The sequence below is a fragment of the Centroberyx gerrardi genome, chromosome 10, assembly GCF_048128805.1.
Source record: "Centroberyx gerrardi isolate f3 chromosome 10, fCenGer3.hap1.cur.20231027, whole genome shotgun sequence".
Taxonomy (NCBI): Eukaryota; Metazoa; Chordata; class Actinopteri; order Beryciformes; family Berycidae; genus Centroberyx; species Centroberyx gerrardi.
The window spans coordinates 19,047,987-19,062,106 of NC_136006.1; the positions used below are offsets into that span (position 1 = coordinate 19,047,987).

Here is a 14,120-nt window from a genome sequence, read left to right on the forward strand (position 1 = left end):
GAGTATATATGTTACAGTAAAGGCATATCGATCATGGTCAGAGATATGCTGACCTTTCTAATTAAATAAAAGGCATTCTTTTTATTCAGGTTAACACTTTATTTAAAAAAACAGTTGGTACAAATTTGACACTGGATTGGATTTGACACTGGATTCAAAAGGCTTAGTAAATCTTGTTCCTGTGTGAGTCTTGTACTTGGTGAAATGGTCAACTCTGACTATATCAGACATTTTCAAAGACATTGCCTGCAAAGTCTGTTCATCTAAAATCCAAATAAAATTGCTTAAAAATGACAGTTTTCTGTATTCAGTTGGTATTCCTTACATTCTTATGAATGCTTAACTGGTGATGTTTAAATACAACATGAATGAAGTTCTCTGCTTCCATCTAGTGTCCAAATGTACTTAGGACCATTTAGCAGACTATTTTGCCCCAACTGCATAAAAAAACATTTCAATTCCACTACACTACCAGTCACAACCTTGACCAACCTGTGATAACTTTCCTTATGCAAACCTCACTGGAATAGAGTTCATTCATAATTCAAAATTAAACCTAGTACCTATTCAAAATGTGAAATATGTACATACACATTCTGAAATGCTATGTCCAGTCTAAATTGGTTGGTTTATATTCCTTTATTTGCATGTATGAACCAGGGAATTCCAAACTATTACACACGATCAATACAAGAACAGATTTCCATTCGCAACATTTTATACCATAATAAATAAAACCCCGGCCAAGAAACTCTCTTCACTCATCGATATTGCAGCCCAGTACTGGAGGGCCTCTTAGCCAAATCAACCTCTGCACAGAAACAGAAGAGCCAAAATTTCCAGTCATGACATTTTAGAAAACAAATGTCCTCTGCCTGCTTTGTCCTCTACACTGTCTCCATGTGTGGGACCCGAAGGGAGTTTGCCGATCATTGGTGGTAAGGACACTTGAGGGAGTGGAAAGTAACAAGGAAGCTCATGACTCCAGAAGCAGGTCATCATGGATGGTCTGAGCACTGCCCTATTCTGTCAGTTCCAGGTTTTTGCTCTCAGAATGGAAAGAGGGCATAAGGATAGGCTAGAGAAACCCGGGCAGATGGGTTTCCACCTCTTTTTTTGAAATGCAACGAGTGGGAGAACTTCTGTGATGGGGAGAGCAAAGATAACTGGGAGCAACAATCTGCGTTTAGTAACCTCGCTGGAGCGCAGTGGTCTGTCCCCCAGAGCCTGGGTTCTCATCAGGTCTATCTGGATAAGGTTCAGAGGTCAGGGCCATGTCACATGCTGGATCTTTTTCTTCACTTCTGGAGACTTCAGTACATCCTGGAGAGACGGAGGGGGAAATATCAGCAGATATTACAAGGTTATAATCTTCAGAAAATACATGCAACACAATAGTGATAAGTATGCATCTTCTCTGTATTAGTGTTTATCAGGAACTGAAGTGACGCAACAAAAACATGATATGATTACAGGAGATGAGGCTCCTTACCGAGCTGTTTGCCTCTCGTTTGAGGTTGGCTGTCTGAGAGCCACTGACAGACGTCTGGGAGGATGAGGAAGAGGAAGGTGTGCTGCCAGACAGCTTACGGACGGGATTGGACAGGTTTGTGGCTGGAGGAGGTTTTAACCTGTCAGTGATCCCTGTTGACACTGTGGTTCCCTCTGGTTTCTTCACTTTCAACGGGCCATAGTGAGAGGAACTGCCGTCAAACACGATCTGAGGCCTCTTCCTATTGTGGTCATTACTGGAGCTGGAAAATTAACAGACAGTAATGATGACAAGGATAAAATAAAACTAGAGCGAGACATTGAATAGAACAACCACCCTATGTGAGGAAACAGGATACTTTGCATCTACACAGTGAAGTGAGATACTTGGTGTGCTATTCTAAAACACTCACCATGCGTGCTTCCAGCGGTTCAAGTGATCTGTTAATGTCTTCGCCATGCAGAAATGTTTTGCCCATATTTTTATTCAGCAGACGAAATTCCCATTTAATACAGTGAAACACTGATTTGTCATTTAAAAAGAACTACATCCATTACAGCTGTCGCAGTCGCACACAGTGGGTGGAGAGCACACTCTGACAGATGTGGAAATCTCAGGAGTGTTGCTTTTAAAAGGGAAATCCTAAAACACAATTAACATGTTATTTTTATGATGGTGAAGATTTCAATCTGTTCTATGAAGCCTCTCCAAAATCTAGGAGCAAAAGAGCCAGATCCCTTGAGGACGACAAATCATGCAGCTGCTCTGCCTTGAAAGTGAAACCAGGCCAACAGGTCTGCAGATGTCCACACTATAATGGACTACAGCTCACACTGTTACAGCGAAGACAGGGACTCCTGCACGTGCCGACCTAAATCTGAACACCACAGCCAAAGGGAGGTCCATATGATGGGCTACACGTTGAATTACTACCTTCCCATCAAAACATAACAGCTTTATCCTGAAAGCTCATCGGTTACCTGTTTGATCCAGTCTGTCTGCCCCGGGTCTTCTCCACTCTCTTACCCCAGCGGCTGCTGGGTAAAGTCCTCTGCGGGAGCGGGATGACATGCCGGAGATAGAGCTCTGTCAGCCGGTCTCGGCTCCCACAGTCTCCGGTACTTATCTTTTTCTGTTCCAGATATAAGTTAAGGTTAGCTACCCGACATGCTGCTAACATTCAACAACAACAGCCAACTGGGTAAGCAACTGAAAGCTAGATTATGTTAGATGAAGCATTCCATGAGGAATCTCAATGAGAGTGACAGTTAGCTAGTTAGCTAACATTAGCGTTACATTACTTTAACTCCACATTAAGGGACATTTCTCATGTTTCTCTCAAAACGACGCTTACCTCGCTTAAAAGTAGCTGCATGAACTCTTGAGACAAGAGCTCAGGGTGCAGTAAGAGATCTGCGTCTGAGGTAGATTTGTCTTTCCCTTCTCGTCCCGTGGAGCTCGCCATGTTTGCAGCCCAGATACTCCCATCATGCCCCGCGTCACAACAAGGCAGCGGTACCTAGTTTAATACATCCATGAGCGGTGCTCTTTAACGCAATACATCACATTTCACAGCTGATCAGAAAGTCTCTCTCGGGTGCACACTGTCTATGGAGCTACACTCCCAACTTGATTTTTGAGGACTGCAGTAGTCTAAAAATGTTGCTTTCCTGTAACTTCAGTTGTAGTAAACCATCCCTAAAGTTATTATCACAAACAGACTTTTGAGTTTAAGTAATTTCTCTCCTCATACTACTTCCATGTGGAACATGCTGTTTAGAAACAAGAACATATTTCTGACAGAATCATGCGAGGGAATCATATTTGTTTCAGATTTGATAAACATTCAAGGTGAACCTAGCAGGTTTTTAGCAGGGATACTGGTCCAGACTTCCCAAAGAAGGAATTAATTAGAATGATCAAAAGTCTGTAAGGCTTTTAAATTGTGAAAGCTACTTTACATTATAGTTCTTTAATGGGAGAAATTCTCTGATTTGCAGTTGGGGATACTGAACTGATTGCAGGTGCAACAACACATTAGGAGGATAGGCCTACTTACACCAGTTACACCCCTAAAGCTTTATTTCTATGGAAGCTATCTAGTCTGTTCCCATTTCTATCAAAGACAGAGTAGGACTATGGTCTGATCCCAACAAGTTTCTGACACCCACAAAGTCAAAGAAGTTCATATGAAGGTCCTACACCGGTTTTATCTATGCAACACATGTATATGAAAATATAAAGCTGACATCTCACCAAACCGCTCATTCTGTGATATTGAAGAAGAAACTATTTCAGTTGTTCTTTTTCTTCTAAATTCTGGATTACTGAACAGGATTAGGACCACATGTGAAAAATCTATTTGAGTTCTGAGATTAATCTCAGAATAAAGTCAGAATTCTGAGAATAAAGTCAGAATTCTGTATTATTATCATATTACATATTTGCAATGTTAAAAGTTATGTTTACATGTTCTGATTGTTCTGATGAAAAAAAAAATCACACCCATTTTGCAGGTGCCTTGGCAGTGATGGAAAGCCCCTGCTGATCAGAACCACAGAAGACCCTGTGCAGGTACTGACAGGTGAAACACAGTCCAAGTCACCATCTGATGCATCCTGACATTTTGTGGTTGGTGGGTGAACTTGAGGGGGATCTTTATCCATCCTCAAGGTTCTTTTGTTTTGGATCATACTATGGCAGTTAGATATTACGTCAAACAAGAACGCATATTGAGAAAGACTCCTGGTGATTTAGAGCAGCTAGATAGAGCAGCTATAAGAAACAAGAGGTCTAGTACAACGAGGGGCCAAAACTGGACTTGGCTTTTGAAGCCAATGTGGAAGTCCAGATGGTCCCTGTATTGCCCTCTGCTGGCTGCAGAACAACTTGAAACTTCACCTCAATAGACTGGGAAATAATGTTCGTGACAGTCAAGAAAACCATGAAAAATGAACTGAATGGTCTTGAAATTGCTTTAATTGAACTTAATTGAATCAGGTGAGCTTGTCATGTGAAAATGTGCCTCACTGTTGTAATTCAGTGTCTGTGGCACCGCCTGAGCCTTGGCATTTAACAAACTGTCACTTCAGTAATTTGACAAGATGTATTTTGCATGAGATGAGCAACAAGCATGCATTATTAAATCCCCAAGGATTAGCTTTTTCTGATATTTGGGCATAACAAGTAATAGAAGTTCAGAATTTAGTTCAGAATTTAGTACTCACTTAGAATTTATATACCAAGAGCAAAGACCCTAATTAATTAAAAAGCATTTTTTTCAAACATTGAGAATCTGCCAAGAGACATAATGAAGTACTTGAATTCTTTTTTTTATGGCTAATGACTTCATCACCATAACCAGACTGCTTGGAAAGGTGGAAATGACATACATTGGCAGCAGTGATCAAAAGGACAGAATCACCGTCATTAAGTCACGTCTCTGTAACCATAAAAAATGTGATTAATTAAAAGCGATGACGTCTTGGCAGTGAAAGGACTTGATTGATGCAGAGCAAAGTTAAGTGATTCATTCAGGTCAACAACATGAGGTGAGGCAAGCATGAGACCTGAATTAAGGGCGACTGGCTGTCTGTCTCATGGGTTGGGTGTCACATGGCACATGTGTAGAGGCCCAGTTCAACATTGTTTGATCTTACTTCTAAAGCTTCCTTGTTTAGGGCAAAGTGAAGTTGTCCAATCTTTCTAATTGTTCTAACCCAGAAGACTGGTTTGAGGAGAATTCTTGTGTTTTATATAACAAGACACTATAAAAATGCTACTGTGCTGAACATTTCCACCCTTTTTGACGTCAACTAAATCTATTATTATAATTAAATCATGGAGAGAGACTGAACTGTATGTTTTTCCTCTAGATTAGTCTAGATGATGATAACTGGTCTAGATGCCTGTAGACTTGTTATCATGTTTTATGTCATCAGGAAATTTACTTTTTGCTCTGATGGTTGTCACAAAAAATGGGGTTGGCTGGCTGTCACATTCCACCGATAAATAAAAAAGACATTAAATAAAACACAGGCACACTCAGCCACACACTCGCAAACTAATAGAAATATTATGCTCATAAAGGATCACAATAATGTCAGTTTCAATCATATGACTTATAGTTTGCTGATGACATCGTCTCTATATTTGTCTTTACTTTATGGAAGAGTCCACTCTCAGATGCTCTTACACTGTTATGTATCATCAATCAGTAACTCCTGGAATGCTTTGAGCATCTTTGTAATGAAGTGTGGTCAGTTTGTGTGTTCCCTTTCTGTTGTATCCATCCGCTTTCCCTCAATCTGCCTCGTCTAATTCTACTTAAGTGAGTTCCCACAGAACCCAGAGAATGTGCCTGGACTTGTTGAGTCCTGCCGTTTTTTTTAGGAGAAGAGCAATAAAGATAGTTCAGTCATTGAGCAAGTTTTTCCAGTCCAGAAAAAAAAGTGAGAGTTGGACCCCTTACTCAAAATCCAACATGTGTTGTGGCAGCGTTGCATTCTGGTCTATTGATGCTACTGCAGTGGAGAAATTATCTCTGCCTCTTCTCAATGGATTTCTCCCCAGTGCAAAATGGTGAGTCTCACAGCAACAACTGATCTTTGAAGGCTGAAGTTGAAGGTTTTTTTTTAAAATGTTTCTGCTATTAAACTCTAGATGCTGGATATATCTCTATGTGATGTCACATCGTCTACATTTGACCAGTTATCCATCGGAATAAGAAAACTACACAGCAACAGGTCTGGAAGAGATGGAGCCTTTACAGTTAGGAAACTGCAGCACTAATAGAGAACACTTTAACACTTTTGGTCTCTGTGGTCTGGTTCAAGGGTTTGGGACAGAAGTTGATTTATTTTTCCTCTACACAGAAAATAATTTGTATATTATGGCATGGTCCATATCCTCCCTGCAGTGCTCCCTTCCAATCCAGAAAGATTTCCTGCGAAATCCGACCTGGATTTTGTAGAATGCTACACATCATTAAATCAAAACTACAATGCATTTACTTGCATTAATTCATTCATTCAACGTAGGCCTATTCCTTGAAGAGTCATGGGTTACAGTTAAACAACAGTTTTTGTATAGGCTCACCCCTGAATTGGAATTGCTCTTTTCAACATTAAAGGGTAACTTCGGTATTTTTCAACCTGGACCCTATCTCAACCTGGACCCTAGTCTCGCTCAACTCTCGCGAGACGTGGTTACACACAGACCGGATCAAGCGAAAGGCAAAGAAAAACGTTTAATTTCTCTGTAGGGTCCTTTCCATAATGTTGTCAGACACTTATAATAACAATCTGAGCCTGTCAGTGGCAAAAGCAAACACTTTGACGTACATTGACAGTGCGCATTTGCCCCGTCGGATTACATTGCAGCTTGTTTCACGGCTGCCGGCTGAAGCGATCTCGCTCAACACTGGACCAATTTCAAAAATTGTTGTCCCCTTTAGTCACTTAGACACAAAAAGATGGGAAAATAGGGTCCAGGTTGAAAAATACCGAAGTTACCCTTTAAAGGATAAGGCTGGTGTTTTTTAATGCATTTCTTACCATCAACAAATCCTATGAAAATAACAAAATCAGCAGTGAATTTGTTTTGCTAACAAGTGTCGTCCATGTAGCCGATGGCCAATAAAGCCAAGTGAAGTAGTAAAAAAACTATTAAAAACACGTCAAAGAGGCATGCCCTGGGCGCCCCGGTGGCTCACCGAGTAGAGCGCGTACCATAAGGCTCAGTCCTTCCCGCAGCGACCCGGGTTCGAATCCGGCCCGCGGTCCTTTGCTGCATGTCCTCCTCTCTCTCTCTCTCTCTCTCCCATACCTTCCTGTCTCTCTCTAACTATCTCCCTGTCAAATAAAGCATGAAAATGCCAAAAATAAATCTTGAAAAAAAAAAAGAGCCATGCCGTTGCTCTGGGCAGCATATTTCATCATTGCAATGCACCGGGCCGGCCAACTTTTTCCTCAAACAACTTAATAAGCCGACCGTAAACACGCTTTCGATCTCAGGAAAGTAGTTCCGTAGTACCGAAAATAGTCCCCGGCGTAATGAAGAATTTGTTCCCATTTGAATTTGATTTGGTAATAACTACAATAGCCTGAGAATAGCATGGTAACAGTTAGCGATTTTTCAAATTGATACTATGTCTTTATGAGCTGTATTTAAAGGTTTTTAGCTTACAATTGGAGCCAATGACTTCTGGGTTGAAGGCTAAATGAAACTAAAGGGAACTAAAGGGAACTAAAGGGAACGTGGGAAGTCGGAAAGTAGTGGGAATAGAGCAAACGCATTGTTGATTTTGTTATTTTCATAGGATTTGTTGACGATAAGTCATGTATTTAAAAACACCAGCCATATCCTTTAATCTAACCACAGACAGCAGTGGAAGGAGATAAAATGCAGCACATGAGCCACTGTTGTTTTCTACAGTGAAGTAGATACATATTCACTCACAATCAATAGAGGTCTTTAGTATCCCAGCAACGCAGCAACTTATTGACATTGTAGAAGCAGTTGATTACAAGCTAGAATCTGTTTGGCAACCAAACACAATATTCAGCCCACCCCACCTCATTAAAAAATGTATTTATGATGTGAATTATGTGGTTTGATCATTCAGGAATTGAGATAGATAATATGTGAATTAATATAAATGCTCACAGCTCACTCACACACACACACAAACTCAGTCACTTGCTCAGTCACTTGCTCATTCTTTAAAATAACAATGAATAAATTCATCTCTCACAACAGTTTCTCCACAAATTTCATTAAAAGCTGTTTTAAAACAAACCATCAGTTGAATACTTACAGACTTTTCTCTAAAAGACAAAGAACATTATAGAAAAGGGAACCATAATTGTACATTATGCTGTTAGTGTTTTTCTTTTACAAGAATTTTGTGAAACTAATTAAGTAACTGACAAGTGAGTTACAATATTATTTGTGCTTGTCAAAGCAGAGGGAGAGAATCCTCTTTGGTCTTCACCTGTACAACAACACTACTACTCATAGAGGGCAAACTATAGGATGAGAGAGTGAAGATCCATGTCTGCAGTATGAAGCGGCAGAAGAAGAACAGTCATGGAACAGATCAGGGACAAATGATGGAACAGAGATACAAATGGACAATGGCTGGTGTAAAATATTTGAATGTCAGTAACCTTGAGAGGCCATATAGTCCATCAGTCATTGATTAATACTGTAAGAGCTGTCCACTCTATGGCATATAGGTGGTCCTTTGCACTTTAGGACGGCATGCTGTATGCTGTTTTCCAGAGAACATCAGTAGGTGACTGCAGTTAAACCTTTGCCTTTTATGAGAAAATAAGAGTAAAAAAAAACAGTTGATAGCAGATTTAACAGCTGCTGGTTTATGCATCCTCCAGATTTCTCAGCTCTGGTGTCCCATCTTCACACAGCTGACTGGGTCTCGCTGCACACATAGATGTTGCTGGGCCTCACCCTCCTGCGGCTCCTGCCCGGCACCCTGGGACACAGTCTGCAGCTCTTGGGCATGAACTCCTGGCAGGCCTCCCTGAACTTCCTGATCCTCCAGCAGTAGATGACCGGGTTGAAGACTGTCTTCAGGTAGCTGAGCCACAGAGCGCCCACGCTGACCGGGTAGAAGGCCGGGCTGTAGTAGAACTGCCGGCTGAACACGGCCAGCAGGCTGACCACCGTGTGGGGCAGCCAGCACACCGAGAACCCGATGAAGAGGATGAGGATGGTAGTGAAGGCTCGGGTCTTGAAGCTCATGTCCACGTTGACCTGAGGAGGGCGCTGCAGCCCAGTAAGACCCAGTTTGCTGACTTGGTTGAGGGCCGGCAGGCAGGAGTGCTCGCTAGTGTGGTTGTGGATGCGCAGGGCGTTGCGGCGCACTGTGTTGAGTATGCACAGGTAGGAGTAGAGCATCACCCCAAATGGGACAAAGAATACCGCCACAGCCAACAGTACCGTGTAGCCACGGTCCGCCAGAGATTCACTGTATCCCAGCACACACTGTGGCGCCCAGGCACCTCCAATTCCCGCTGCACCCGATCTCCACCCGACTACGGACGGGAGAGCCACGCACAGGCTCAGCACCCAGGAAGCTGCAATCAGCAGTTTGGCCCTGTGGGGGGTCAGCTTGTCCTGCCGCTGCACGATGATAAGGAAACGGTCCACGCTGATTATGAGGAGGATGGACACGCCCTCCAGGACAAACAGCCAATACAGCATGATCGACGCGCGGCAGAACCCGCTCCCGAAGCGCCAGTCGGCGGTTGCCACTGTGACGGCCGTGAAAGGCATGCAGAGCAGGGAGAGCATAATGTCTGAGAAGGCCAAGGTGGCGAGGAGGAGGTTGATAGCGGAACGCATGGCAGGTTTCTGGTAAACAATCAGGCATACAATCGAGTTGCCAAGGAAACCAATAGTAATCATGAAGATCATTATAGCCGCCAGAGTCACACGCAGAGTGACCGACATGAGTGGAGTCCCAGCCTCTGATGGGAGACTTTCTGCTCCTTCCCCCACATTGTCCGGTTCCATGAACTCACATCCCTCCAGCAGGCTTTCATTACAATATGCCATAGCAACTATCAGGCGATGCCAGTCCAAACGAAGATGTACATGGTTGATTATTGTTGTGGGGTTTCTTTTAAACTTTTTTTCTCAAGTTTCTTCCATCAGTTGGTCATCCGTGGCAATCTCTGAGATAGAAACAGAAGAACATACACATTAGGCATTAGGCAAAAACAGTCTGTAGAGCAGCATGACCACACAAAAACACTGACTGTATTGATAGAGTCTCATTTGATATTCAGATGGGTTCAGCTGCTCTGCGATCTATTACTCAGTGTCAATTGTGAATTTGAAGTAAGGAGGAGGAATGACGTCCCTATGATGCTGAAGGATAGTTATATAAGCCACAGGACCAACCCACTTACAAACCAAATTCACACCGTTTGGGAGAGACGGTCGCAGAGGAGAGAAGACATGATCTAAGACACGCTGTTCACTGCTGGCTCGAATGAGGTTGATGATTAACAGCCTTCAACAGCCGAGCTGGAAAGACTCACACAGGCACATGCATAAACATTCTCAACACAAACACACACACACACACACAAGTATGCATACACAATTAGTGCTACACAAAATTACGCAAAGTGCACACACACACCCATGGCACAGCTGTCTGTCTTCTGTTTACTTAGCAGAGTCTCATCCTTGGATAATGCTTCCGAGCTTGATGCAACCCCGATGAAAGTGAGAGGCATCCTCAGGACTCACACAGGACACCTCTGTTGCTATGGTATCCACCTCCTGTAGTGCTCCTAGTGGCGGGACAGTGCGTGTGCATATATGTGTGTGTGTCGGGGTTGTTGTGGTGTTCAGGTCTCAGCCACACTGCTCCTCCAGGTGGACTGGTAGCTAGAAGCTGGAAGAAGAAGGGATAAGGGTCACGATCTGACTGATGGTCTATCAACCTCTGTGTTTGATGCCCTGTGAACATGCTGTCACCTAGGATGAATGGAGTCACTGATTCTACTGTGATACTGCTCACACACAGAGGAGGAGGAAGCCTAAATGTTGTGGAATTGAAGCATATCTATTGCAGCAGCTTTATTTTTCAACACTCAAAGAATAACTCATCACTGAGAAAAGGCAAGAAAAGGTCAATGAATTTGAATTAACTAACAATAAGATGATTAATATTATCCCACTATGACATACTGATATTATCTAATTATTACTGGTTCAAAAAAACAAAAAACAATCCCCCTCTGTGATTGTAGAATTTTACACAAAACCTTGCATAGCCTACTGCGTAGTGTTACTGGTTGTTGCCAAGGCAACAAGGTCACCAGTTCCATGGCAACAAGCAACCCCCACTCTCATCCCCTGTGCAAGTGTCTGTGACAAAATATTTTCTGTATCAGAAGGTCTTTTACAACTTAAGGACCAAAACCTACAATCAAAATATCACTTAATAATTTAATAGTTTTGTGGACAGGTGTCTCAGGGTAAAATGACTCGCTGTGAAACAGACAGGTGACAATAACCACCATCACCATCCCTTAGAATAATCAGCCCCCACTAACAGCACACATTAAGCCAAATTGAGGAAATAAATAGAAACCAGAAAAGAGAGACTGTTATAGAGAGATAGCAGAAATAAGGAGATAGACAGATGGGGGTGGCAATCCGAAAACACTGGAGCATTGTGTACAGCAGGCGACTACAGCACTAGATATTAGAATGCCAGAAAAGTAATTGATATCGGAAACGTTTACTTATCGCCTGATCGTTCAAAATTAATCAATAGGTCAGCACACTATGTCAAAAATGCCAATGAGCTGACTTGTCTTATAGGATGCTCCTAACCCAGCTGCTTATTTCAACAGGAACGGGTTGTAACAATCTGCTCAGCTCATGGTTTTTTTCAATAGGACATATGAAACTGGCTTTACAGCACAATATTGTTACAACATTGTTACATTGTTACAATGTGATATAGGCTTCTTGTTTTTTTCCTTTTCATGTGAGATTTGATTAGAAATTGGGATACTCATTTCTGAATTTTGGTATCCAGTTGTAGTTAGTCATATCAGATGATGGTTACATATCAATAGTATCAGCTTTCCAATTAATCTAGTGTCTGACAACACAGCATTATAACCTCATGTGAAATTCTGTTTATGCAATATACAATTCATTATACTTTTGCCCAGTGCCGTAAGTCAATTTCCATATTTTAGACCAAAACAGACCAGATATCCCCACTACTAGGCCTTCAGTGGTTTCTTACACTGGCCACCTGATTATCCCCCTCACTGAGCCTGTTTCCCTCTCCCTCCACCCACCTCCCTCTCTCTCTCTCTCTCTCTCTCTCTCTCTCTCTCTCTCTGCCTCACTACTACAGGAACATAAATCTATGCAAATTTTACATATCAAAGTTATAGTGCCTATTGTATCTGTAATTAACGTGGACAGATTATAGGAATAAATGCAACAGTTTCAAGCACCACTACGCTCGACTGTTGAAATAAATATAAACACCTGAATGATGTCGCCCACCTTGACGGTAAATGACGGTTGAGGTTGGGTTTCACGCGGCGCGGCTCGTCTCCTGTCGCGTCCATCAGCTCGGTCCGGCGGCTATTCCTCTCTCTCTCTGCATGCCAAGGCTTTCCTAAAATATCCCACCTTTACCATTTCACTGCTTTATCGATTGGCATCATGCGTGCCGCCTGCTGATGCTGACGCGAGAAGACGAGCTGGCCACTGATTTAAAGGTGCAGTGCGGCGGAGAAAGTCATTTGAAAACTGAATTTAAAATCTCACACTCCTGTGTTTGCTCGCCAAGATTCCTCTAAAGTGTCTACAGTTGACACCACCTGAAGGGGAGACACTAGGCTTACTTGATTTTAGCATTTAAACACAGTGTAAATTAGATTACAACAATACAGCACAACTCATATGTTATTATATTATTGTATTCTACCTTATTCTTTCATGCATCTTATTGTATTGTCTCTTATTTCTTAATCATGAAGTAATAAGGGTCCTCTTTTTATACCATGGTGCTTTATAAACCTGAACTTATCTCTGATCTATCTTCTGCCCACAGAGATTAAACAATTTAATTTAAGAGTTTAATCTGTTTAATCTCTATGCTTCTGTCTTCCATTACCAGAAACAAGAAAGGGGATGCTGTGATGCCAATGTGCAGCTCCATGGAGAACCAACTGGAAAAGATGTGAAAGATGGCTGTGGCAGTGTAGCAAGGATGATTCTCTGGAGACTACGGTATGTTTTTGACTTATGACTGGTAGTGTTACTATAAAGCTCATTTGAATGTAAAGGATTAGGGTAATGTTATCTGAACCGCATGTCAGATTATTGTCAACAGAGCAGCATCAGCCTGGAGGCAGGAGATTTGATACTCTGATTTCTAGCTTTGGGGAAAAAGTTGTTCATGTTCTCAAACAGTGATTAAACTACAAGGCATAAGAATAACAAGTGGAATTTTAAATTTAATAGCATTCAAATCATAAAGCCACTGAGTCACTTGGCTGTCACTGAACAAAAGAAGTTTGCATATAATTACTAAGATTATTCAAACACAAAAACATTTTTTGACAGAGGAGAAGCTCAGGCAGGCAGCCATCATTCACTGTTAAATGTGTTTTCCAGGTTGATATTACAGAGAGAGTGGACAGGGCAGAGACAGAGGGATGAGATATACAGAGACAGATTGACAGCACATCAAATCAAATCATATCAAATGTCATATCAAAATACACAAATGGCATGCCATAGCCTTTATTTCAAGATTTATTTATTTTTTTGTTCCATATATAATGCGGGAAATAGTCTTAAAACCCACAGAAATCCCATCATAAAATAGTGATGTCCCTGAGACACCAGAAGGGGGAGCAAAAACATCTTAGAAAGGAAGTGACTTATTGCACAAATTAAAAATGGCTTTTTTACATTTTGCATTTTTCATGCATTTTAGCATGAATGCTTAACAGGTGATCATCCTATATCCCAGAGTGAGTGGTTCAGATTTGGTGGCAAAGCTTTGTTGATCGTGTTTACACTTTTTCAAATTTATATTAAAATCAGTCTC

General features: G+C 41.8%; 2 protein-coding genes across 2 annotated transcripts; both read right to left on the reverse strand.

The window, feature by feature from the left end:
• Positions 1 to 94: 94 nt before the first annotated feature.
• On the reverse strand, positions 95 to 2,966 carry c10h2orf49 (chromosome 10 C2orf49 homolog). Its single transcript, XM_071919761.2, has 4 exons — positions 2,847 to 2,966; positions 2,473 to 2,624; positions 1,493 to 1,754; positions 95 to 1,323 (listed from the first exon to the last, which is right to left on the reverse strand). The coding sequence occupies exons 1-4, from the start codon at positions 2,955 to 2,957 to the stop codon at positions 1,267 to 1,269; spliced, it is 582 nt and encodes a 193-aa protein (XP_071775862.1). The 5' UTR covers positions 2,958 to 2,966; the 3' UTR covers positions 95 to 1,266.
• A 5,945-nt stretch (positions 2,967 to 8,911) lies between these two features.
• gpr45 (G protein-coupled receptor 45) lies at positions 8,912 to 10,078 on the reverse strand. The gene has a single exon (XM_071919787.2). The coding sequence runs from the start codon at positions 10,070 to 10,072 to the stop codon at positions 8,912 to 8,914; it is 1,161 nt and encodes a 386-aa protein (XP_071775888.1). The 5' UTR covers positions 10,073 to 10,078.
• Positions 10,079 to 14,120: the final 4,042 nt, after the last annotated feature.

Excerpts from the sequence above, each read along its gene's own strand:
- c10h2orf49 (XM_071919761.2), bottom strand. The coding sequence starts at position 2,957 with ATGGCGAGCTCCACGGGACGAGAAGGGAAAGACAAATCTACCTCAGAC. Across the intron at positions 1,755-2,472 it reads AGACAGACTGGATCAAACAG|CTCCAGTAATGACCACAATA; the intron begins GTAACCGATGAG and ends TTAATTTTCCAG. Across the intron at positions 1,324-1,492 it reads AACGAGAGGCAAACAGCTCG|GATGTACTGAAGTCTCCAGA; the intron begins GTAAGGAGCCTC and ends CCGTCTCTCCAG.
- gpr45 (XM_071919787.2), bottom strand. The coding sequence starts at position 10,072 with ATGGCATATTGTAATGAAAGCCTGCTGGAGGGATGTGAGTTCATGGAA.